This window comes from Castor canadensis, chromosome 8 (genome assembly GCF_047511655.1).
Source record: "Castor canadensis chromosome 8, mCasCan1.hap1v2, whole genome shotgun sequence".
Classification (NCBI taxonomy): domain Eukaryota; kingdom Metazoa; phylum Chordata; class Mammalia; order Rodentia; family Castoridae; genus Castor; species Castor canadensis.
In genome coordinates this window covers 105223716-105249820 of record NC_133393.1, presented here as the reverse complement: position 1 = coordinate 105249820, position 26105 = coordinate 105223716, and the positions used below count along the sequence as shown (strand labels likewise).

Below are 26105 nucleotides of genomic sequence, written 5' to 3'. Positions count from 1 at the left end.
TCTCTTGAATTGGGTAGGACCTAGAGTATAATGGTAACTAGAAGTGTTGAGGTAAACATCCCTGTTACTGCTCTAGGAAGATGACATTCAGTCTTTCACCTTTCAGTCTTAGAAATGCCACACTCCTGACAATGAGGATACTCTGGCCCATCCCAGCAACCTGATGAAAGGGTTATTCCTTCCTTCCTCCGAACTGGAGGCAAACTGATCTCTCTACCAGTGTTGCTCTGCCCCCCCACCCCCAGCACATACCCTTTCTTCTTGAGAAAGCACCTTCATTAAAGTTCTGCTTGAGTGTTTGTACTCTTTGCCTCAGTTTTATTTCTACTACTACTGAACCAGAAGTTTCCACACCCAGTATCACTCTTTCCCACTCTCTGGTTCAGAATGTGCCCCAGACCAAGATCTGGGACAACTGTTTGTCTCTCTTCACACATGGATCAGAGTCCTACACTGACTGTTGTCCCCAGGGTGAAAACATATATTGTCCCTGTTTTCTAATTGTTTGTAGCAGAAGCATTATTCTGACACTGTCGTTCATGGTGAGAGGTAGAGGCTGTGAGGTTATTAAAAGTTTAAGTGAAGTTTGGTATGGTGGTTCACTCCTGTAATCCCAGAACTCAGGAGGTTGGGCTACATAGTGAGACCCTATCTCCAAAAAGTGAGAGTTCTAGTAAAAGGGATTTATACTTCATACAAAAAGTAATACTGCTCCTAAAATGAAAATTTCATACAAATTTTCAGTGAATAGTTGGATTTGTATCCATTTTTGCTTAAGCTCTTAGGAAAAGTCAAAATGCAAAAAAGATTTACTTTACTTAGAGAGTTAATGAAAAATTAATGAGAAAATAAATTTAAAAGGCAGTGAGTCAAACACACAACCAAATGCCAAATAACATTATACCTTCTATTCCGGCTAATCCACTGGGTCATTTAGTGATTATTGTGTACTATCCTTCTAGTAGGAAACTCTAATAGCCATTTTAACTTTCTAGCCAGCTGAAAACATTTATCTGACACTTTATACATCAAATTAAAAGAGGTGGCCTATTTCACCAGCTGTTGAGCATTTGCAATCAATCATATTTCAATGCAGTTATTAAAATTATTCATTTATTTTTGGTAGTAGGGATTTAACTCAGGACCTCATGCTTGTTGCACAAGAGCTCTACTTGAACCACATCTTCAGTCTTTTTGCTTATAGTTTGCTTTTGAGATAGCATCTTGATAAATTTTGCCAGGGCTGTCCTTAAACTGTGATCCCACTATCTCTGGCTCCTGAGCTGGGATTGTGTCACCACATAACACCCTGTATGCCCTTTAAAACCAATTTTTCTGGGCACAGTGGCTCACACCTATAATCCCAGCTACACAGGAAGGTCATGGTTCAAGGCCAACCCAGGCAAAAGGTTAATGAGCCCCCCCCATCTCAAAAAACAAGTTGGGCACAGTAGCCCATGCCTATAATTCCAGAGAGGAAGGAGACATGTGCCTGTAACCTCAGCTATGCTGGAGGCATTAATAGGAGGATTGTGGGTCCTAGGCTTGCCTAGGCAAAAAGTAAGATAATAACCCAAAGCAAAATGAGCAGGAGGTGTGGCTCAAGTGGTAAAGTGCCTGCCTAGCAAGTGCTACAGCCCTGAGTTCAAACCCCAGTAAAGCCACAAAAAAAGTGTCTTAGCCATCCCATGTAGGTTCAATGAAAAATTCAAATACATTTTAACTGCAATTCAGAAAGACATTTTAGAACATTTCAATAAAACAAGTGATAAATTGCAGACTCCTGATATGAGTGTATATAGTAGACACATGTATATAGCAGATCCCCCTACTCTCAGTGATTCCAGTTAGCATTAGTATAAAACCCAAATCCCTAACACAGGATCTAGGCCCTGCCTCCCCCCTCTGTCTCCCGTCTAGCCACAGTAGTTTCTTTAAATTCTTTGAAATGTACCACCTCAAGACCTTTGCATAGGCTATACTCTGCCTAGGAGACATGCCGAGACCCCACTACTCACTAACACAATCTCTCCCACACAAACTTCAGACTGCCATTAAAGGGCACTTCAGACTAGGTCAGTGTTCCTGCCCCCGCCCCACACACACATGGCCTTAAATGCTCATTGTACCTTTTACTTCTCCTTGGTAGCATGTCCATGTGTAATGTACAATAGTGATGTACACTGCAAACTCAGTGAAAGGGGGAAATTATCCCCACAGCACTAGCCTAGCATCTGAAACAAAACTAGCACCTAATTACACAGTCTCTGGCCTCAAATAGTTTGCAATCTATCCTTCAACCAAAACCAATGACAATTTTACAATCTGTGGCATCAATGCAGATGGAACAGCTTCTTTATGTGTATGCATTCAAGAAAGTCTTCCGGCCAGTCTTGAAGACTCAGTATAGAAGGGTCAGTTGTTCTATCAGCTAAAAAAAAATTACCCTCACCTAAGACTGCAACCCAGTACGGTGCAGAACTCTACTTCACTTTTAGGGTTGTGGGGTGGTATAGAACAAGGAGTGAAACCAGAGTTTAGGACCCCAAGCCCAAACTCTTGGGCTTCCACATGTCAGGTCCAGCCACTGGTCCCTATGTGCCAAATAGCAACGTGGTGAAGGGCAGAGAAAGATTTATTACTTGACCTGGGACACACCATGGGAAGAGACAAAGTAAGCACTTTAACCCATCTTCAGCCATCTTTGGGGTACAGACATGAGCTTTAGCCTTAAGAAGACAAAGAATTAGGACAGAGGCAAAAGGTATGCATGGTTAAAAAGTCCCAATCACAGATGTATTCCAGTGAGTCATTTATCTCAGTTCTTATTTTGGAAGAGGTTCTCCAGAAGTTATCACTGGTCTTGGGGAGGCTCTAAAGTTTCCTTCCTTTGGGGCAGTTTCCTCCATCCTTCCTTATAAACATGTTATCAATAAATCCTCTCCTTCCTGGATTCCTAGGTGAATAAAAGGTGGATGGCTTAGACAAAGACAGATGCAAAACTGAGGCAGGGATGCCAAACTTTTTAAATTAATTGGTGGGCCCAAGGAAGAAGTCAGTGCTTTTCAGCAAAAGCAGTTACTGGAGGGGAGAAAGAGGGCTAGAGGGAGAGAAATGGGGAGACGGAAGGGGGGCTTGGGGGGACAAGGGGGGAGGGGAGGAGGGAGAAGGGGGTAAGGAGAATGAGAAACAAAGAACACAGAGGTCACATTTTTCAAGAAGGCTCGCAAAATTCACCAAGGAATATTTGGATAAAGCCAAATATTTGACACTAGGAGGCCAACTGAAGAAAGTAGACAGAATATAATTAGGCTTCGGAGTTGAGAGTCCTGACTTGGAATCCAGCGCCAAATTTCACAGCTGAGCCAAATGAGAATTTTAAGCCCTCCCTCACAACGGACAAAAAAAATTTAAAGACCCTGAGGGCCCTGAGGAAGCGCTCGTTAGCTAGGGGATTAAATGCCTCAGGGCCCACACCGTACCCGCAGCTGATCTTCTATGGGGTGGGTGTTCCCAATCGGCTAGTATATGCACGTCCCTTCTGCTTCTCATCATCTGTTCCCTCCATTTTTAACTTTCCAATGCGCTTAGAAACAGGCCTTAAAGAAGGAAACGGGACTTCGCCTCTTTCCGGACACAGCCAGGCGTTTTCCTCCCGTCGGCCGCGCCCAGGGCCCCGCCCACTGCCGTCTGTCACGTGACCGCGCGGCGCGCTCTACCCCCCCCCCGCCCCGCCTCACGTGATCGCGCCCGAGGAGAAAACGCCTGACCGCAGCCCCCGGCCTTCACGGCGCAGCAACAATTTTTGCTTGCAGCTCCTCAGCCTTTCGCCCTTAGGTCGGCTGCGCGTGTCTCGGGGTTTCCCCCGGAGCCCTGTCCGCCATGCGGCTCCTGCCTCCCGCCCCAGGTGGGCCCGGGCGGGACAGCCCCCGCCACCTGCCCGCCTGCAGACCTGTCCTGCTGCTGGTGCTGCTGCTGAGCGGCTGCCCCGGGCCTGCGGGGGTGGCGGCTGGCTCTCGGAGGCCCAACGTGGTGCTGCTGCTCACCGACGACCAGGACGAAATGCTCGGTGGCATGGTAACTCCTGTCTCTGCCCCGTCCCTTCCTCTCCCCCGCTGACTCTCGGGCTTCTTGCACGTTCCCTGCCATCACCCCCCAGTCTGGCCGCCTTGACCCTGGTGGGTGCCAGTCGAGGCCTTCATGCAGGTTTGATGGGCCCCGGAGTGTTTCCTCTTGTGGGTTGACTCACATGCACGCACCACAGGGCACTTCTAGTTTGGACCGTACTACTGCGGAGTTCGCATTCGCGTCTCAAAGTATACGTGTGGTCGCCGGTTAATGACCCCTTGGACCAAAGGAAGAACAGGTGCTGGGAAGAGCATATAGGCCCTGGTTGGTTGTTTGGTTTTTGTTTTTGTTGTTTTTGTATTAGAGCATCGGGGGCCAAGTCCAGCCCCCCACCCCATGAAGGACGTAGGCCACCTCTGCATTTGTGCCATTGTACAATGTCCCCCTGCTATCTATAAGTACTGAAATGAACTAATCCAGTTGGATAGTTGAGAGTGTTTTGCTTCACAAGAATCAAGAAAATTCAATTAGCCTAATTGAACACCTGGCCGAACCACTAGCTACTGTCAGTGTTTCATTTTGTATGTAATGAATGTTGTCGTGAGACTTCTTTCCCAGAGTTAATTTTGCTCTTGTATCTTGGACTTCTGGAATTTATGACCTTTGAAAATATCCACCCCAATCCCTCTCAGAGGCCCGAAAGGGGCTTGCATGACAGCAGTTAACTTTCAGCTCAAGGCAGTCAAAACCACCTCAACTGATCCTCCCCTCTAATCCTGATTCCAGTTTGCCTCATCATTTTTTTTCAAACAAATCCTTTTTTTTTTTCTTTCATTATTTATATGTGCATACAAGGTTTGGGTCATTTCTCCCCCCTGCCCCCACCCCCTCCCTTACCACCCACTCCGCCCCCTCCCTCCCCTCCCCACCCCGTCAATACCCAGCAGAAACTATTTTGCCCTTATTTCTAATTTTGTTGTAGAGAGAGTATAAGCAATAATAGGAAGGAACAAGGGTTTTTACTGGTTGAGATAAGGATAGCTATACAGGGAGTTGACTCATATTAATTTCCTGTGCGTGTGTGTTACCTTCTAGGTTAATTCTTTTTGATCTCACCTTTTCTCTAGTTCCTGGTCCCCTTCTCCTATTGGCTTCAGTTGATTTTAAGGTATCTGCTTTAGTCAAACAAATTCTTTATTACTTTCTTCTTTCAGTTCTCCTTTTGCTTTTCAGCTGACCACTGAAGCATTCAGGCAGGAGGTTCCTAACTTTTCCTGTCTGGTAACATCTTAGTTCAGTGTCCTTCAAACTTATGGTCCCAATCCATAAATGAGTTGTGAAATAAGTTTAGTGTGTAGCTATCAACATTGTTGTTTTCCTGTGGAATAGAAAAGAATGGAAAGTGTGTGTGTGTGTTACATTTCTGGGTTGCAAAGTAAAATATACTTTGTACTTAGTGTCCTCAAGAGTATGGGAATCTTTTCTTGCATGATTATTTTAACTTCACACTTCTTCCTTCCATGTAGGCCTCATTGACTTAGTTTCTACCTAGCCATGTTGACATCAAGAGTCTTGACATAATTTCCCTCCTAGGTTTTACTTTGGCTTCGCAATTATTCCAACTGCTACACTTCTCCTTCTGCTTATAAAAATTTTTTTAAATTTGTTTTCTTGAAGAATGTTGTCTAGAAAAACCAAGCTATTACTGTCAGTGACTGAATTAGTTAAAAGGACAAGCTTAAATATCTATTGAACACAAAATTCATTACTTTAATATAAGATGTTCCCAGTGCAGTGTCTTTCATTCTTACTGACCACAGCTGTCTGTATCTGAGGTCTCTTTCTTGTCATTTTAAACCATGTTTTTTAGAATATGGAACCCTTTACAAATTTGCATGTCATCATTGCACAGGGCCAGGCTAATCTTCTCTTTAGTGTATGTGCTGCCAAAGCAAGCACCCAATTTGTTTTACTAAACCAGTAGCAGGTTCTTTTTTTCTAAAATAGGTGTTTATGGTGGAGAGAGGAGCCAAAATCAAGATGAGGGAATGAGTCAGATGTAATGCTCTCAACTCATCAGAGAATTCTGACTTGTTCCAGCCTTATTCAAAATATCCTACCACTAATTGCTAAGGCAGTAAGGACATTTGAGGGCCTATTGGGGCCAAGCAGAGAGTATCAGGTGTTTTGTACTTGAACTTCAATTCTCACAGGAGTCCTGTGCTGTAGATACTGTCCTTATCTTGAAGAAGAGAAAACTAAAACTTAGACGTGGTTAAGTAACTTGGCTAAGGTTCATATGAGGGACAAAGCTGGGGTTTCTTTATGTTCCCAGAGCACCATGGCTTTTCTCCTTCACTAGAATTCTGTAGTAATTCTGATGTCAGGTATCATCTAACCCACATCAGCATAGTTACGAATACCGTACATCAGAGATTCTTTTAGGTGACATTCTGGAATATCAGTGGGATCACTGCACTCCTTAATTTACATATGAAACTTTGCATATGGTACATTCATTTTTGTGGAGAGATTTCTCTGACCTAAGAAAGGTTACAAGTTGCTGTCACTTGGCAAAATAAGCAGTGATCAATACTCCCACACCAATTCAGGTCAAAAAAATTTATAGCATTTGTGTGACTCTGCTTTTACTAATTTTCCCCAGGAAATTGTTCTATTTCTTGATTGAACTTAAACATAATTATGCTGAAATGGGCATGCTGTTCTTCACAGAAGCACAAGTTGCTCTTCTTAATCATTTCACTCTAGGAAAAAGTGAAAGGAATACAGGGAAGGAGTGTGAGGAAATGGAGGCAAAGAATATATACATGTGTCCTTACTTTGCTTAAAGCAAAGTGATTTCCATTGTTAAAAGTTAGCCATAGAATTTAACTTATCAGAATTGTCAAAAGTATTTGAGTAGCTATTCATGGAACCAGGAATGTAAACGACTCCTTAGGGTTTTTATGGAAAGGATTTTACTTGGGATAAGTAGAGTAACATGTTTGTGCATGTGAGAGTAAAAATCAGCCCCTTAACACTCTCATATGGCCTTCACCTGACCAACCTCTGTCTGTCCAGATTAGCACGCCCATACATATTTTTGGCCTGGTGTGGGTGGTCTCTTGTTTGGGACTTGTTCAATGAAACATAGATAGTAATAGTAACTCCTGTGCCACCCTGCATCGTTTCTGGCTGCTGCCTACCTCTTACCTGTTTTTATTCCTTTTTCCCTTTTACCCCTTGGGCTGCTTCTATCACACTGGCCGCCTTTGTGCTTGCCATTTAGCCTGGAAGCTTCCTCTCCTGGATTTCCACATGACTGACTCCTCATCATGGAGCTCTAAGCAGCAAGGTTTCCTCCTGAGAGAGGCCTTTGCTGACATCCATCTAAAGTAGTTTTCCTCTTTCTCTCCCTCGGGTATATCACATTGTCCTCGTCTGTTCACTTAATAGCACTCGTCGCTACCTGAGTGATTATCTGTTATTTAGACCCTTGGGAGTATCTGAGGGCAGGACCTTGTATGTTTTGTCCACCATTACCTAGATCACTGCCTGGCACACATTTAATAAATATGTTATAAACATACAGTATATTCTTATGAATCAAGTTTTGTTCAATAGTTTTGCATATTAATTTGATAAGTCCCTCTCAATCAATTCATGTGGTCCTTCTCCCCACTTACACTTTACATTCTCATTTCCCCTCCCAGTGTGCTAATAGTAACTTGAATTCTTCATCAAGCCAGTTTTGTTTCAGCCCACTATTCTTTTCTCGAGTATAACACGCAATGATTAGAGAAGAACTGGTGACATCACTTCTGAAGAGTAGCACAGATAACTCTATAGCAGTAATCTTTTCTGAGATTCTGTTAAGGATCGACTCATGAAGTTATCAAAACTTGTCTTGAATAAAATTAGAATTCTCATCCTTTTAAGATTATGGGATATTTAGGTTTTCTACTGTCTATAAGTCAATGAGGGAAAAGTCAATTATACGTTGCTGAAGAATGGGTCTTGTTAACCAAGTTACATATTTGGAATGTATTCAGAATGTCCATCTTTATTATTATGCAAAATGCACATAAGACTTCATTCAATATGGTCTTAGGTTTCAAAGGTAATTTAGAAACGTCATAAACTGCCTCATACAACTATTACGAGCCTCTTTGCTGCATTTTGAATAAAGATTATTTGTGTTCTTTTATTTGCATTTGAAAAGTAAATTATCTTCATACCCTTATCCTCACTCTTGGATGAACTAATTGTTCATGTCAGAATGTTAGATTTTTGCACAAAAGGAAAAATGAAGGCTATAAATAAAGCAATTTCTGATCAGCCTTCTGCTAGACAGGATTCTGTATATACCTCCCTGCCACTTGGTTCAAGTGCTTTCCACTGCAGGGTTGTGACTAGTCTTGTGCAGGGGGCAGTGAGCTGGTGGTTGAAAGGGCACCTAGGGGCCTCACCACTGAGGGTGTGAGATTTGAGGCAGTCTCTGAGCCTGAGGGCCTTGCCTGACCCTTTGAATCTAAGTGTTGTCTTTGTTCTCTTTTAAAGAGTGTAAGACTTCTTTCATACTGTTTCCTGCAACCTACTTCTAACAATTCATAGAGAATTGCTCTATCTACCTTGAGGCTGGTGACAGACACAGGCACCAAAATTTCCTTACACACATCGGCATTGATGGAATAGTGCTATCAGCTGTGAACTTTCCCTCCTTGTTTGCATTATGAACCCCTGCACTTTTGTACAGGATACACCTGACTAACCAAACCTGTTTAGTTCAGCTCCAGAATCATATGACTCTCTTACTACTGCTTAGTGTCAGAGCTAACTATTGGGAATAAATGATTAAGATGTAACAAAACATTAGTTTTGATCTGTGTCTTACCTTACCAGAAGAAATTGTTTAATGAGTAATTACTTTACAGACACCACTGAAGAAAACCAAGGCCCTCATTGGAGAGATGGGAATGACTTTCTCTAGTGCTGTAAGTTTTGAAACTAATTTAATCTTACTAGATTTTGTTTATATTCTAACAGGAATCACTCTTCTGGGAGTCCAGTGTAATGCATGTGGAGTTTTTGTAGTTAAATGTCTGATCTGAAGGAAATTTATTTAATGTGATGTATATTCTTTTAATTGAAATATTGGCTACCAATCAAACATTAATTGCTGGTATTTTCTAAGCCAGTTAGTGCTGCAACTCAGAACTAGAGTATTTTATTTAAAACCTCACTGTTTGAAGTTTAAAAATGGATTTTAAGAATCCATTAAGAATCAAGTAACATTTGTACTGTGTAAACTGTTCAGTGATAAAAAGACCAAGGAATCCTGACAGCCAAACCTGACAAAGATAATGGCACCAAATATAAATATATATATATATATATACACACACACACATTTGTATATAACAAACACAACATAAATATATTAAGATACAGATGCAAAGATACAAAATAAAATATTAGCAATTCAGAAGTCATGCATATAACCTAGCAAGTGGTAATCTAGGAACAGTAGAGTATCTGAATACCAGGAAACCCACTGAACAGTAGCACAGCATTGTGCTCAAGAGCATAGAGTCTGGAACTAGAACGCCTGTTTTGAATACATTCTCTCCCTGATTTCTAGCTCTTATGACCTTGCCCAAGTTATTTAACTCCTCTGACCCTTGGTTTCCCCACTTGTAAATGGAGTCAGTAATATCTGCTTGAGGGTTATTATAGTTAAATGAGTTAATACATGTGAAATATTTTTAGCAGTGCTGGATTTAGCAGTAAGCAGATGATGCTGAGTTGTTACATTGTCTATGATATCACTAGTTAAAAGAAGAAAATTAGATGTTCATCTCCATAGATACTTAAAAGTCCTCTAAAATTTTAGCATTCTTTGCTGGTAACTTATTAAATTGTTAGACTATATCTTTACTATGATGAATAATTCAAACAAGTAGCACACCTTATACTTAATGCAAAAGATTCCTTATTGTTACAGGTAAGACAAGGGCTTAATATTTCTCATGTAATGTTACTCTGGACTATCAAATCATTGCTGTAAGTCTTCTGGGAACAAGAGATAAAACTGGGGGGAAAAGGCAAAATTATCCCAGCTTTTTGATCTTCTACCCAGAAAACACAGGAGGATTGTTAGAAAACTTAATTTAACAGAATTCGGTAAGATAGAAATGAAAAAATAAAAATAACTTTCTTCCATGTAACAAGATAAAGGAGGGAAAAGAGAAATTCTGTTGTAATAGCAGAAAAGCATAAACTCTCTAGGAATAGCTGGTGGACAGAAATGAGTAAGATCTATGTAAATAAAGTTATAGACCTTGTGAGTGATAAAAAAATACTTGATATGTAATTTTCTGTGAGAAGACACTATTATAAAACGTATATTCTAAATGGAATCTCAAGATTTTTTAAGATTCAAACAAGTGATTTCCAAAAGTTGTCTGTACTAACAAATGGTAAGAACAGTTAAGGTGATTTTGTTTTGTGTGATGCTAAGGATGAATCCAGGGCCTTGAGCATGCTAAACTAAGCGTGTGCTCTGCCACTGGGCTGCATCTCTAGTCCCAAGGTGGTTTTTTGTTTTGTGGTACAGGGATTAAACCCATCAAGATAATGTTTTTAAAGGAATGAATTGCCCAACCAGATACTAAAATGAAATATAAAGATATATGGCCACAAGAGGTCAAAAAACCAAAAAGGTAAAAGAATTAAGAGTGGTGAGGCTGGAGGCATGGCTCAAGCAGTAGAGTGCCTGCCTAACAAGTGTGAAGCCCTGAGTTCAAACCTCAGTAACACCAAAAAAAGAAGGGTGACCAGTGTAAAAATTATAGAAGTAATTTCAAATAAAACCAAGAGAGAAGAGTGAAAATGGGAAGTATTTATAATGTGACTGAATCCTTCCTTTACTCAAATGTCATGTAACAGGAGGGAAAAATGAGCATAGCTCATGAACAGACTATTCACATAAAGACAGTTGGTCAGCATGCATGTGGAGAACATTCATCCTCCCCAGTACTTAAAATGCCAATCTGCTGGAGGCTGAGGTAGGAGTGTCACCAGTCCCAGGCTCTGTATCAAGGAAAAAAAAAAAAAATGCCCATCTAGATTAGGCTATGAGTGTAGGTCAGCATGCTTACCATGTGCAGGTTCCTTTAATCCCCAACACACACACACACACACACACACACACACACAAAAAGCTATATCCAATTTAAAGACCAAAGTGTGCTAAGTACTTAAAAGGGGCAGTATTTAATATTAGCATGAATGTGTACTCAATGGCCATTCCTTCCTTATTGGTGTGCAAACAAGCTGGGATTAACTTCTGCAAAGTGACTTGGTGGTGTGTATAGATATTATTAAATGGAATGAGGAAAGTTTCTTGATAGAAGCTAAGGAAACAGAAGGAAAAAGAAAATCTGTGTCCTGTGTGTAAAGTGATACAAGAAATGTATAAGCTACAGATCATCCTGAAAGTGAACTTCTTCACAGTTCCCTTAGACTCAAGTCATTCTTTATCTTTGGTGCTTCCCCCATGCTCAGTTCCTTGCATAATAAATATTTCTTTGGCAGATGAGATTAGAATTGTTATGTCATTCTTCAGAAAGAAACCAACTGAAAAAAGAAATTTAGTCACTCAGTTTATCTGCTTTGGTGTCTCCCTGTGTGACTTTAAGCAGCTGTGAAAGTACATCATGTGTAAAGAAAATCTCTCTCATGAGAAACTAAAAATGTGAGTGTAGAATAATGAGCAACTTCTCTTTAGACATGATGAGAAATCCTTCTTTCTTGTATAACTTTGTCTTTTTCTGCTCCCATTCCCTTTGTAGTATGTGCCAAGTGCTCTCTGCTGCCCCAGCAGAGCCAGTATCCTGACAGGGAAGTACCCACACAATCATTATGTTGTCAACAATACTTTGGAGGGAAACTGCAGTAGCATATCTTGGCAGAAGATCCAAGAGCCGAATACTTTCCCTGCAATTCTCAGATCAAAGTGTGGCTATCAAACCTTTTTTGCAGGGAAATATTTAAATGAGGTATGTTGAATAATCCATTCCTTTTTTTCTTACGACAGCTTTTTAAATGTGAACTAATATGATTCCTGTTAAGTATTGTTTCATTAGTATCAAAGGACTTTTGTATAGTTTTTTCTAATCTGCCCATTCATTATGTGATATTTACATGTTTTAGTAACTAGTTACTGTTCCTTAAAGTAGTCCCAGAAGTTTCTATGTAAAAATTGTCCTAAGACTGCTACAATCCATGCATCTTCCCTTTTTTCCCCCGAAAATTTTACTTGTCATGTGGCTGTCAGAATATCTTTGTTTCCGTTTCTTCTTTATCAGGGGAATCAAAATGAGGGGTTCCAAATGAGGAGTTTTTTCCTTTCACTCTTTCCTCCGATTTCTTAGAATCATTTCTGTATTATAACGACTTAATGCTTAATCCATTTTCTGCACTGGAAAGTGAGAACTGTAGAAAAATTGTAATTAAGAGACAGTACCCAGGTTCTGGGGCACTCAGGTGGCTGAGTAGTTGTGTGCTGGCCTCCTAGACCTGGATGGGTGATACCTAATTGTGGCCTGTTGAGGCCAGGTGTCACGGTTCCAAGTCCAACACTGTGGCCTAGCTTTCAGTCAGAGTCCATACTTAAAGGAAATAGTGTATTTGGGGTTGTTTAGAATTAACTGAGGGCACAGGACAAATAACATGTACATTTTCTTACATACTTTATTTGTGGTTGCTAGAGCTCTTTATCAGATCCGAATTTTCTGTTGGCTTTCCCCTTTCCCCCAGTAATTGAGGGAATCTGCAACCTTGCGGGTTTGAAGGATGATCAGCAGCAGGAAGTGTGAAACTCAGGGGATTGATCACAAAGGGAACTTACTTAAGCATCTTTGCACAGTGAAGGTCATCTAATATGTATGTAAAATTAAGAGAAACCTTTTTTAAAGTATAGAGACACAGTTCTCAGTTATTAGTGGGAAGTACTAGACTTTGTTAAGATAAGGTGGGGGCATTCTGTGGACTTACTCATCTCAGCAGATAAACTGAGCTTCAACAGTAGATCTTATCAGAACAACTGAAGTAATAGGCTGATAGCCCATAGTCTGATTATTTTGGCTGTTATTAGACTCGAGGTCAGTTGGTGTATTCAGTCTGTGCCATTATAGCTCAGTACTCTCCCCATGAATGGGTCAAGGGGAGTAGGCTGTAGTGGGTAGATAGTAAATGCTCTGGTTTGCAGGCCATATATCTCTGTTGCAACTGTGCAGCATTGCTACTGTGATGTGGACACAGCCATAGATGCATAAGTGAACAAGCACAGCTGTATTCAAATAAAACTCTTATCCCTGAAATTTGAACTTCATATAACTGTAACATTTCACAAAATAGTTTTCCTGGTTTTATACATTTAAATGGTTAAATTCTTAGGCGCTGACCATATAAAATAGTTGGTAGGCTAGATTTGGCCACTGGCCATAGTTTACCAACTCCTGCTTAAGTTCCTTGTATTATAAGGTGGTTTACTTTTTGGTTAGTTTATATGTGTTGAGCACCTATTGTATTTCAGGCACTAATCTAAAATGATTCTGAGTTTCCTGTTTCTTTCTGGTCATCATGTAGAATTCTGATGTTCAACTTGTCTGTCTTTTCAGTATGGAGCCCCAGATGCAGGTGGACTAGAACATGTTCCTCTGGGCTGGAGTTACTGGTATGCTTTGGTGAGTGAGTATTGAAGTCAGTGATTAGACACAGCCCTGCACATGCAAAACATTTACCCTCTAAATGAGTTCTGACACTGACATAACTTGTATTGCTTTGTGACTAATTATTTTATCTCTTTAAAATAAAACCTGTTGGGTCATTCCTTCTGAGCTCTTTTTCCTGCATTACAAAGGGTTTAGCTTTGTAGTTTGCTATCCTTCCTAATCCACTTCTGGCTTGTGTATGAGCCTGCATGCTCACAGGTGCTGGGGCTCAAACCCAGGGCCTTGTGCATGGTAGGTAAGCACTTTACCACTGAGCTACATCCCTAGCCCTTGTTTCTTTGATATAGGGTCTGTGTAGCCCAGGCTGGCCTTAAACTCATAGTCCTCCTGCCTGCACTCCCAAGTGCTGGGATTATAGGTGTACATGACCATGCCCACCACTTCTGACATTTAAATTAGAACAAATTGACCAGGCGCAGTGCCTCGTGTCTGTAATCTCAACTACTCAGGAGGCAGAGGTAGGGGGGATTGTGGTTCAAGACCAGCCCAGGCAAAAACGTTAGCAAAACCACATTTCAACTGTCATCCCAGTTACACTGGAGGCTTAAGGAGGACATCATGATCCAGGCAAGCATAGGCGAAAAAATATGCCATACCCTACCTGGAAAAACTCAAGCAAAAAGGACGTGGTAGAGGGCTTGCTTAGCAAGAGTGAGGCTCTGAGTTCAAATGAGTGTTCCCCCCCCAAAAAAAAAAAGACAAATTGTTGAAAATATGCTTGTTTTTGATAAAACCCTTGTCAGAATATCCTGACTTTAGTAATTGCTTTACGTCTTACCCAGCATAGGCACAGACTTTCATTTTGTGTGCTGACCTCTTAACAAATTTTACTTTCCTCTTTTAAACAGGAAAAGAATTCTAAATACTATAATTACACCCTCTCTATCAATGGGAAGGCACGGAAGCATGGTGAAAACTATAGCGTGGACTACCTGACAGATGTTCTGGTGAGTTTCTGAAGCTCTGTAGCTCTGATATTACAGGTCTGGCTCATGTTTGATTGAAGACACTGCCTAAGAAACCTCGAGCATTACTTGTGTCAGGTAACATAAAGGCATCATGAGTTGCTTTGCCAAAGAGTATTTTCAGCTGATTTAAAAACTCCTGAGGTTTTTTGTTGTTGTTGTTTTGTGTATAAGCCAGGCTCAGAACTAATGGCCTTACAATTCCAGCAACAAATCCCTTTTCCAAAGGTGCTGTCTGAGAATACAGAGATTAATTCATAGAGGATTTACTTTGTAGGATTCCCACTCTTGACACCAGTTTTATTCATGAGCTGCAAAATGGCAGCTTCAAAGGCCTTGTGTAGATGGAGGCATTAGGAATATAGGAGTTCTTTGGGCATGGTGTGTGTGTGTCTTGTGTCTGTCTTTGGGCATGGTGTGTGTGTGTGTGTCTTTGGGCATGGTGGGTGTGTGTATGTGTCTTTGGGCATTGTGTGTGTGTGTGTGTGTGTGTGTGTCTGTCTCTTTGGGCATGGTGTGTGTGTGTGTGTCTTTGGGCATGGTGTGTGTGTGTGTGTGTAAATTACTGAAGTCAGGTGAATTTGGTACTTTTCTGTCCTGAAGTGCTTATAATGGTCCATCCATGGACCAGCATGGTGTGTATGTGTGTGTGTGTGTGTGTAAATTACTGAAGTCAGGTGAATTTGGTACTTTTCTGTCCTGAAGTGCTTATAATGGTCCATCCATGGACCATTTATTCACCAAACAGTTCAACACCTAACATAGTAGGTATTCAGGAATAAGTAAGCGAAGTCTGATTCTGTGGAAAGTCGCCTTCTCATGGTAGGACATTTTGTGTCTGTGACTATGTACACATTCATTTGTTTCATTAGATGGTGATCAGTTAGAGAAATAAGAGAAACGGGGCTACTTAGGTAAGCAAAGGTGAGAGTGATTAGCTTAGATCAGGGAGGAAGGAAGTACCATAGGCAGAGGGAGAGTAAGTGTGAGCCCTTGATTGAGCAGGAAATACCTGGCATAGTGGAGAAACCACAAAGAAGCTATGGGGCTAGAATAAAGTAGATGGGTGGGAAGGTGATAGGACATAGATACCCTCAGTATCTTTTGAGTTAGTGATAGGAATAAGTGAAGGTGTAAATCAACTAGGCAGTGAAAAACAGCATGCATGAGGGGTGCTTCCATTTTCATAAAGGATCTCCCAATAAGCAAATGAAAAGTGTTACATTCATGTAAATTAAAACCCTGGTGTATGGGGAGTTTTGTTTATTTCTGTTGCTTCATTTTGGATGCTGGGGATTGAATCCAGGGCCTTGTGCATGCTAAGCTACCCTTAGTTCTAATAATTGGATTTAGTACTCACTTAGCTACTTCATACTACTTCAGTTGGCATGATGATGACATTTACTTTCTACATGTTTTTGTAAGGTGAAGGGACCTTAATCCACCTTTTCCACTATTTAGAATAAGCGTAACTGTCTTTTTTTACATTTTTAAAACCATTTTTTAAGGCATCAAAAGTGTATACTCTAAGCTTCATGAATGTAAATGAATACTAAAATGGCCAAATCACAATTTCTTTCCATTTGGGTAACACGACAGTTTCTGATCATGTAAAGTCAAGGTCTCAATTGCTCTCTCAATGATGGTATGCTTTTAAATTTTTAAAGTACTGCCTAAAGCAAACTTATGATTACAACAGCATGCCAACATGCTTGCACATGACCATGAAATAAGATCATGCTAAGATTAACAGCTAACGTGATCCTGTACTCCAGAACACATTTATCTTATTACATACTCAATTATTGGGCAGGATAGGAGATGACAAATCTTTGTATATGTCAGGCTAATGTCTCCTTGGACTTCCTTGGCTACAAGTCCAACTCTGAGCCATTCTTCATGATGATCTCCACTCCAGCGCCTCATTCACCTTGGACAGCTGCACCTCAGTACCAGAAGGCTTTCCAGAATGTCTTTGCACCAAGAAACAAGAACTTCAATATCCATGGAATGGTAGGTTTCCCCTAACATTTGAACTAAGCCACACTCAATGCATTTAGCTGTATAGTAAACCCACCTTATTCATGCAGTTTTGACCAAGTGCAGTTAAAGTAATAAAATTTTAAAACAAACATTTTAAATTTCCATGTGCTCAGCAGATACAGAGAAACTGTCAGTCTTGCGTCATCATCAGTTGTGTTTAAATTGTTCTGTGATCTGTTTCCCTGCCCCTAATTTTGTGAAAATATGCCTCCCCAAAAGCAAATGGTAATCCTCCAGAGCCAAAAAGGCACATAATGTGTTTAATTGAAGTGATAAGGTAAAAATTTTAGATTTCTTAAAAGGCATGTCTTTAACAGAAGCTGGGTGATACATGGGAAAAATGAATTGAGCATCTACAGTACAGCACTGTACTCTCTGCATCCTGAGCAGTTGTAGTTTTTCCTCAATGACTGTCTCCTTGGAAGTGGATACCAGGGGTTTATCATATGCTGTTCCAGGAAGCCTTTGAGCATGTAGTGGGTTTTCTTTCAAGATCTTTTACAGGTAATATTGTACCTGTTCCTAGTACAACAGATAGCATAAACTTGCTTTGCTGATACAGATAAGACTCCTGCTACTCATCCAGTGAGCAGCTGGAGAGTCCACAGGGATGGAAAAGAATGCTATCTCTCCTGATTACAGGAGTATCCCTTAGGCTCTCCAGGTAACTTCTGGCCTGGCTGTCCTCCCTGCTGGCAGTGACTGAGACATGTCTACATTATCCCTGCTTAGTGACTCTCACTGGCCCAAAGCATGGAAAAAGAAGGGTGATACAGTGCAGTGTGCTTGGGAAAGGAAGTTGAATGGAAAAGTGAGCCAGCACAGGGAACATGATTAAAAACCAAAACAATCCAAACACTTGCCTTATGTGCCAGTTAACCTTACCTTTGTCTAAGCTTTTCCTAATAAGTTACTCCATTACCCTCTATTTTCTTTCCTACACAGGGGATTGATCACTCTAAATCACAGGAAAATCCTATCACAGCAATTTTCTTAAATTGCAAGTGCAAATCTGAAGGGTCCTTCTCATTTTAATAAAAGTCACATTTTTAACAACAGAGATTCCCATACACTGTGAATTCTCTTCTCTTCACAGGTGTCTAAGGCACCATCTCCACGACTATGTTCCTCAAAGGATTCTTCAATTAATAGGTTATACCTGTGACACAGGGTATATGTAGTTCCCTAGTTCAAAGAGGACAGGTCTCCACTGCCTTGTGTCACCCAGAAATCATCATTCTTGTAAGAAAGAATTAGGTTGTAGAATGAGAAAGTCAGATCTAGTACTACTGATTTCTGGCTAAAGTGGAGATCTCTATCCTTTGTGTATAGTTGAAGTATATACAAATATCAAGCAAACTTCCTGCCATACTGTCGACATGTGCTTGTTAAGTATGATTTTGAAGCTGAGTGAACTGGGGTTTAAACTAAAGGGCTATTCTTAGTTTGTGTTCCAAAAGGAGTTAATAGACTTTACTGTGACCAATAAGTCTGAAAACTTTGGGTTAAATAAGTCACCACAGGACTTTTCAGAGTTAATGTGTGGTCTAATGTAAATTTCCAAAAGCAGGTTATGTTATATAGCATTTCTCAAACTTAATAACTAAAGACTACTTTGAGGAGTATAATTTGGAAGATAGTAAACTAGAGTTTTATGAATAGACAGAGAATTAGGGGTATATGGAAGATATTGTTATTAAAAATGTGACTTTTATTTAAAGTCCAGATTTGGACTTGAAGTTTTAGGAGATTGCTATGATAGGATTTTTCCCAGGGTGATCAATATCTTCAGTAGGAAAATAAAGGGCACTGGAATGACCCACTAGGCAAATCTTAGAGAAAGGCAACGTTAGTGTTTGCCCATTTGTAGTTGTAGTAGACATTGGATCAAAGTTATAAATTTAATCTCATTTTAACTAGTGGTTTCCCAGTGGCATTCATTATTAATTATTAATACTCTAACAAAAGAGCTCTACAATTTGGGAGATAATGGGAAGGTGAGAGTATGATAGTTAATCTGAGAAATTTCTTTTTTCAGGAACATGGGGGGAAGGGATTCCTTAAACAGGTTTCAGTTCCATTTTGCTAAAGTAGGAAGTCCTTTTCATTATCTACTCTAGTAATCTGGTAGTGTTAACATTTTTTTTCTTAATTTTAGAACAAGCACTGGCTAATTAGACAAGCCAAGACCCCAATGACTAATTCTTCAATACAGTTTTTAGATAATGCATTTAGAAAAAGGTAAGAGCTGCTGCCTTCTCAATTCGACCTGTTTTAAGGACAGGCAGGGGACTGCACTATGCCGTTATCTTTGAAACAAAACAGAAGTCAGTGGGAGAGGTACTCTGATGGGTTTTAGCTGTCTCAGAAGCAGGCACTTCTTTATCTCAAGCGTATGAGGTGGTCTTGGGATACCAGCACTAATTAGACTATTCATTTTTGAGTATTGTTAAAGAATATTGCAAACTTAAGACATTTGGTTGAATTTCTCCCTCTGTGTTTAAAGAAAAGATCACTTAGAAATTAGCCCAGACATTGGGCAGATACTTACCTTTGCTGTTTTAGAATTTCTTGAAAATTCCAGTCAGTTTTAAAAAATCCATTACTTTTTCTTAGGGTATATTTAGTTTAGACCAAAGGTCAGCAAACTTTCTGTAGGGCCAGATAATAAAGGACCCAGGAGCATAGCTCAATTCATAAAGAGCTTGAGTTCAAACAAACAAAAAAAAGTAGTAAATACTGAGCTTGCAGGCCATGCGTTGTATCACAACCACTCATCTCACTTTTGTAGCACAGAGCATCCCTAGACGGCGTGTAAATTACTGTGCATTGCTCATTTGTAAGAGAGTAGGTGAGCCGAGGTCCTCTGGCCATAGAGTGCCAATGCTTAGGTCAGACTGTTAAAACACTATTGTAGCACAGACATATTTGAATCAACCTGAGGTAATCTGTTCTACAATGACAACTTTCTCTTCTGATTTTCCCTACTGTCATTGCCAGTGGCTGTAAAACATAAAGCTACCTAGTTATAAAAACCCCATTTTATTTCTTTGGAAACAGTTAACTTTGAAATGAATCATGTTCTGGAATTTTTTGAACTGTCTTTTGCAATGACAGGGTCTAGGAGACATATTTGGGATTTGAATACTTTTCTTTTTTATTTTTTAAATTGAGATTGAGGGGTGTTTGGGTTTTCCCTATTTATCAAGATGATGATACCTCATCTGTTGCCGCTAAAGTTCTATTTCCACCCTCTGTTCGCATCAGGTGGCAAACTCTGCTCTCAGTTGATGACCTTGTGGAGAAACTGGTCAAGAGATTGGAGTTCACTGGGGAGCTGGACAACACATACATCTTTTATACCTCAGACAATGGCTATCACACAGGTGAGAGGTAGGGTTAGGTTCTCCTATCATCTTTGAGAATATGCCTCCTTTTCCACCCAGGCTGTGGCCCTGGCAGAAGTTCTAGGGCATGTACAGCTGTGAATTTGCCAGGGAGATTTTTGCCCTCAGAGCCCCTCCCATTGGAGGGCACATCATTCCCACAGGGAGCAACCAGGTTCCATGCTTTGTTGTTGCACATGCTAAATTACACAGTGCCATGGGAGTTGGAGGCAGAGAGTGAGTTGATGGGTTTAAGACAGGCTTATGAATGAGGTGAGAAGTTGAAATATTTTAAGGATAAGTGGAACTTAGAGAATAAGGGTAAGACATTCCAAACAAGACAAAGAAGGTTTCTTGGGAGAAAACTCTTGCTAAGTCCTGGAATTAGTTTTTGGGCATTTTTAGTTTTTGAAAACTATAGTATGAAATCAGCTCCATGTTCTTGACTTTCATTCTTTCTATTTGGACATTCTGTGGTTAAAATCAAGTGTTTTCTCTCTATATAAATTTCCAGTTGGAAGGAACTAACCTAAGGCTTGATTACATAAGAGCAAATTGATTAGGCATTTAATGCATTATCATGAATATTTTTAAACACTGAAAGTAGAGATTGGGGTAGCTGGGCATGGTGGTATGCACCTGTGATCCCAATGACTCAGGAGACTGAGGCAGGACACTTACTTGAGCCTTGGAGTTCAAGGTCAGGCTAGGTCCCATAGCAAGAAAAAAACTAGTAAAATAACTCATTATCCTGTTCACATTTTCAACTGAATGGGCTAGTCTGTTGAATTCTTCCTGCCTTCCCCATGTTCCCAGACATTACGTGATTCCACCTGTCAGCACCTATGTGCACCTAGTTTATTACATATCAAGATCCAGACAGGGTCCACGCATCCACACACTGCCTTTCATTTTTAGTTCTCCCAAGGCTCATGTGATGCTGATTTACTGGGGAAAGTGGGTCTCTTATTTAGAATGTCTCACATTGTGAGGCCTTAACTTACTCATCTCTACTCAGCATTTCCCATAGATTGGTAGTGAGATCTAGAGACCTGTATGACATTGACACTTTCAGGCAAGAATGCTTCCTCAGTGATGCTGTTTTGTACTCCTGCGCATCGTGTCATGAGGCCATCTATCTTACTGCCCAGCTTGGGGGATCAAAGGGTCAATTTCTTTTCCTGTAGGTCTCCTATAGCCCAGACTGGTCTTGAACTCCAGATCCTCCTACCTCTGCCCCCTGAGTGCTGGCATTATAGGCATGTACCACTATGCTCAGTCTGCCAGTATGGCTTGATGGTGGTTTCAGCCTGAACCCTTCCTATGAGCCTTTCTGTCTTTGAAATTTGCTGTGGGACATTTTTGCTTAAATCCATTGTTTCCTCAAACTGAAATTGCAAAAGGCTGACTTCATAATTATGTCTTCTTGCGTGTATATGTTGGATTCCTCTCATCAGTTCCTTGGTTATCTTGAACTGCAATTCAGTCAGGAAAGGCAGGATAGATGGTTTGCTCTCTTTATTTGGCAGTGTTTGTGTGGCTTTTTTTTTTTCTTTCTTTCAGTACTGGGGTTTAAACTCAGGGCCTCATGCTTGCTAGGCAGATGCTCTACCACTTAACCTACTCTGCCAGCATTTGACAGTGTTTGGACTGAGCTCATTCACTGATGATCAGGTTGAGTGTCGCACATACATTTTTATATATTTGCTTCTGTCCTTTCCAGTGTTACTTTTGTTCAATTTGTCCTATTGCAGACCAGGAAATCCTTCTAGTTACTTAACTGAATCAGACCTCACTGTTTTTCTTGCCTTGTAGTAACAAGAGACCCAGACAACCTGAAGCTTTCTGTTCAAACACCATAATTAAAACAGTATTTTTTAGGTTTTGCTATTGATTAAATGAGTAAAACTAAGTGTGATCTACACATTGCTGTTTCCATCTTTATGCATTTTGTTTTCAGGACAGTTTTCTTTGCCAATAGACAAAAGACAGCTGTATGAGTTTGATATCAAAGTTCCACTGTTGGTTCGAGGACCTGGGATCAAACCAAATCAGACAAGCAAGGTAGGTGCCTGATTATGAAGCTGATGCTGTGTACAGGTAGGCACTTGGCTGAGAAAATAAATGGTTTCTCTTCCTATCAGAATGAAGACTGATCAGTGAGATCGTGTGTGTTCATAAGCCTTTTTTTAAAACTCCCCATTAAGTGTATTTCTATTGCGTGTATTTCTGCCACCATACGTACATGTCGTATCAGCTTGCATAGCATATGTCTTTCGAAACTAGATCTTTACTTTGTTCTGCATTAGTGACTCTCAATAGCAGGTTCTCATCAAAATTGCCTTCTGAAATTGTGAAGAAGAAAAAAGGTATTAGTGACATTTAAGTGTTAAAATCAGAAACTTCATCTTCTCTAAGCAATCTAAACAAAGCCTGATTCCTTGAAGCTATTTCAACAATAATTCACATTTCTTGAGTGACTAGTATTGATAAATGCTATTCTAAGTATATTACCTTTTGATCTTCATAGTCTTATAAGGTATGTGTGTATTAGGAAACTGAGGTACAGCAGTTAATTGATTTGCCTAAGACCACATAGGTTAAAAAGTAGCAGAGCCCTGTGTTTGAACTCTGGCAGTTTGGCTCCAGAGTTCATTTTCTTAACCATTATACTCTAGCTCAGTCAACAAGTATTAAATATCTTTTTCTGCTGGTACTATACACAAGGAACCTTGGATCCAGCAAGGAACAGTTGGGGAAGATCAGTTCTTAAAGCCCTGTGTCAGAAAGAGCCAGCAGTAAGTGGTTGCCTCTGAGGAGTTTGAGCAGAGAGCTGGATGTTGAGAAGGAAGTAGTCACATGGAGGGCAGGGAAGAGCATTCTTAGAGATTACTAGATGAGATGGCACAGGTGTTATAGTAAGCTAAGCCTGTTCAAGGATGGGAGGCAGCATTTGTACTGAACTGCTTTCACTTTCTAAGTGAACCGTATCTCTCACCTCCTGGCCTTGGTAAAACTAATTAGAATACCCATGTCAGACTGTATTTACCTGACCAACTTACTTGTCCTTCAGGAAAGTAAGTCACTTCGGACGGTGGGCTTCCTACATGTTCCCAGCTGGCCTCACACTTACCACACTTTATTGAGACTCAGAATACCTAGCCCTTACCATACACTCGGAAATCTATGTTGCTTGAATAGATTTGCCAAGGTTATACAGTAGTAGAACCAGGACTGAGAGTAAACTGTCAAAATACGTGTTTTGTCACATTGTCGTGCTGACATGTAGTTAGAGAAGTGTGAAATACCTTGGCTTTCATCTATGCCAAGGAATATCAGGGGAACATGTTCCTCGTGTGTTGTCAGTGTTGGTCTCAGGGCCACTTGTTCTGAGTGGCACAGGGTTGTACATTGGGCATAATGAGCTAAGTTGTCAACAGCCCGACAGCCAAAGCAGTGCACATTTGGCTGACCTGTGGACTCGGCTATGTGGCAGCTATTTGGGAGTGGGGATAGGTATATGTGTGGATGCCAAGGGTTGGCTAAAGTTTTCTTCCCTGGCTATACATTAATCTAGATCTAGATTTGGTGGTAGTTCTTCAAAAAGGTTTCTAGAAAATAAAAGGTTAGGAGGAGAACTAGAATGACAGAAAATGGTCTGGTGAAAATAGCACTGAACTGGGAGTCAGGAAGACTGCCTATTGGTTTTGAGACTTTGAACACAAAAAGCCTTGCTTTCTGTAGCTGTGAAATTGGGAGGATGTTACCTGTCCATCCTGAAGTGTAACTACGTGACACCCTCGCTTCATCTTGTTAAGAAAGCTAAGGCCGAGGGCAGATATGACTGAAGCAGCCCAACCATTGCTTTCTCATGCATTTACAGTGACTTTCGTCAAGTGGATACTGGGGTACCCTCTGGTGTGCTTTGAGCCTTGTCTTTGGCAGGCTTGCATAGCTTGTGTCTGTTCGGAAACCTTATGTGTTCTCCTGAGAGAGTCCATTGCCTTGTTCTTTTTAGTAGTTATACAACACTGTCATTCTTCCACAACTAAACATAAGGAGGATCAGTGCATCATTCCTTGATTTTTGTGCCCAGGGTTTCTTAGAGGTTTTTACTTAATCAGAATGTCTATGTACTTGAGTCCTAACAACATTCTCAAACTAAGAGACTGTGATATATGAAATAATTTATTTTTGTTCTTGTGAAAACTTGTTCCAATCTATAAATTAATCTTTCAAGTTTACATTTAAAGATCATGTAATAAAAGCAGTACCATTCTAGGAACTTGGAACCCTGTTGTTTCAAGAGTCATTACCATGATTGTCATAGAATTCATTCTAATGCTTGGTTGTATAAAACCCAGAGATAGATAAAATTCTTTCTTGAGATTCCTTACTTATACTGTCAACGAGATGTCTCCTATCTCTTGACATAGTATGCAGATTTTTTAGGCTGACTACTTCTTAGGCAAAATCCAGTCTTATTCAGGAAAGAAAAGATAAATATCTAGGAAGAGTTCTGGGATGATGTGTGTTTTGGTACTTGTGCCAAATCTTAGTGAATCTTGATGTGTATGGGAATTTAGAGGCCTTTCCATTGAGCAAAACACCATTAAAAAGAGTCTTCCATCAGGCCAGAGGCAAAGCTCAAGGAGTAGATTGCCTGCTTTACAAGCATGAAGCCCTGATGTCAAATACCAATACTGCCACAAAAAAAAAAGTTTCCATCAACTGGGAGTGGTGGCACACAGGTAATCCCAACACTTAAAAGTCTGAGGCAGGAGGATCTCAAATGCACGACCAGCTTGGGCTACATATGAGACCCTATCTCGTTTTAAAAAAAGAAAAAAATCTCCCATCATACAGCTGCTGGCCTTTGAGGATATTTTTGGTGAGATGGGCAATCACCATTCTCTATCTCTAGGGACTTTGTTATTTTTGTATTATGCTTTTTCTTATAAAACTGCCTTGGATGTGTTTATAGTGCTTGTGGAATTAGCTTTATGGACTCTGGAGATCACATGCCTGTCCCTGTTCCATCCCTGCCCCACCCCCCTTCCCTGTGGTGATGTACTCCATATTCACATGCAGACTTGATGACTCTTCCAAGCTGCTCAGCTTGCCTGGGGCACTTGGAAGTAGGAAAGTTGGCTATAACCATGGGTCTCCTGTGATCCCTGGAGACATAGGTCTGTTGTGTTTCTTTCTCAGTGACATATGGATTGCCTCTCCCTGAATTGTCTCCACTGAATGGTGATTTCTGACAGCTGCAGAGATACACTAATTGATTCAAAGCCAGGATATATATCACTTGCCTTCTGAGAGCCATCCTGGCTGTCAGGAAACCTGACCCCTGTTGAACAATGCTCTGTAAAATTGTTTTCTTGCTTTTCATATCTGTACTTTTGGTTTTGTTTTTAAATTGAAAGTGGCAGAGTTAGTTGTGGTTTTTTTACCCGCATTTCTCCTTTCATAGACTATTCCAAGTTTTCTCAACAATTTCAAATACTATTATTTCTTTTCAACAAAGGATAGTTTTTCCAGTTACAAGCTATTAACTTTGTTCTAGTTACTTCTTACATTCCATTTCTTTACCTATAAAATGGGGAAGTACTGCACTCTGAGATTGTGGTAAGGAAGAAATAAGAATAAAAACTAAATGTGTGGCACAGACTAGGTCCTCAGTAAACTTTAATTCCTACTTTTTCTCCCTTCTGCTTTGTTTCCCTGATGGATCATCTCTACCATTTTAAGGCTTGTTCTGTCTGACCAGGTGACTAAAACTGCTTACAGTTTCCTTGAGGCCTGTGTTGTTGACTGCAATACCCACCACCCATAGTGGGGCT

The 26105-nt window shown here is 40.5% G+C and overlaps 2 protein-coding genes and 1 pseudogene across 3 annotated transcripts in view; 1 reads left to right on the top strand and 2 right to left on the bottom strand.

Annotated features, from left to right (window-relative positions):
- Tbc1d30 (TBC1 domain family member 30) overlaps positions 1-3672 on the bottom strand; it is a 92689-nt gene extending 89017 nt beyond the window's left edge. For both annotated transcript variants that reach the window (XM_074083831.1, XM_074083833.1), the window contains exon 1: positions 3483-3672. In XM_074083831.1, the coding sequence (XP_073939932.1) occupies positions 3483-3555 (73 nt within the window). In that variant the 5' untranslated portion in view covers positions 3556-3672. The remainder of the gene's footprint in view (positions 1-3482) is intronic.
- Positions 3673-3738: 66 nt separating this feature from the next.
- Positions 3739-26105, top strand: part of Gns (glucosamine (N-acetyl)-6-sulfatase) — a 35860-nt gene continuing 13493 nt past the window's right edge. The window contains exons 1-9 of the mRNA XM_074083826.1: positions 3739-4077; positions 9003-9062; positions 11922-12128; positions 13752-13817; positions 14714-14812; positions 16676-16843; positions 19032-19114; positions 20141-20259; positions 22220-22323. Of these exons, the coding sequence (XP_073939927.1) occupies positions 3883-4077; positions 9003-9062; positions 11922-12128; positions 13752-13817; positions 14714-14812; positions 16676-16843; positions 19032-19114; positions 20141-20259; positions 22220-22323 (1101 nt within the window). The 5' untranslated portion in view covers positions 3739-3882. The remainder of the gene's footprint in view (positions 4078-9002; positions 9063-11921; positions 12129-13751; positions 13818-14713; positions 14813-16675; positions 16844-19031; positions 19115-20140; positions 20260-22219; positions 22324-26105) is intronic.
- LOC141410552 (U6 spliceosomal RNA) lies at positions 5936-6027 on the bottom strand (annotated as a pseudogene).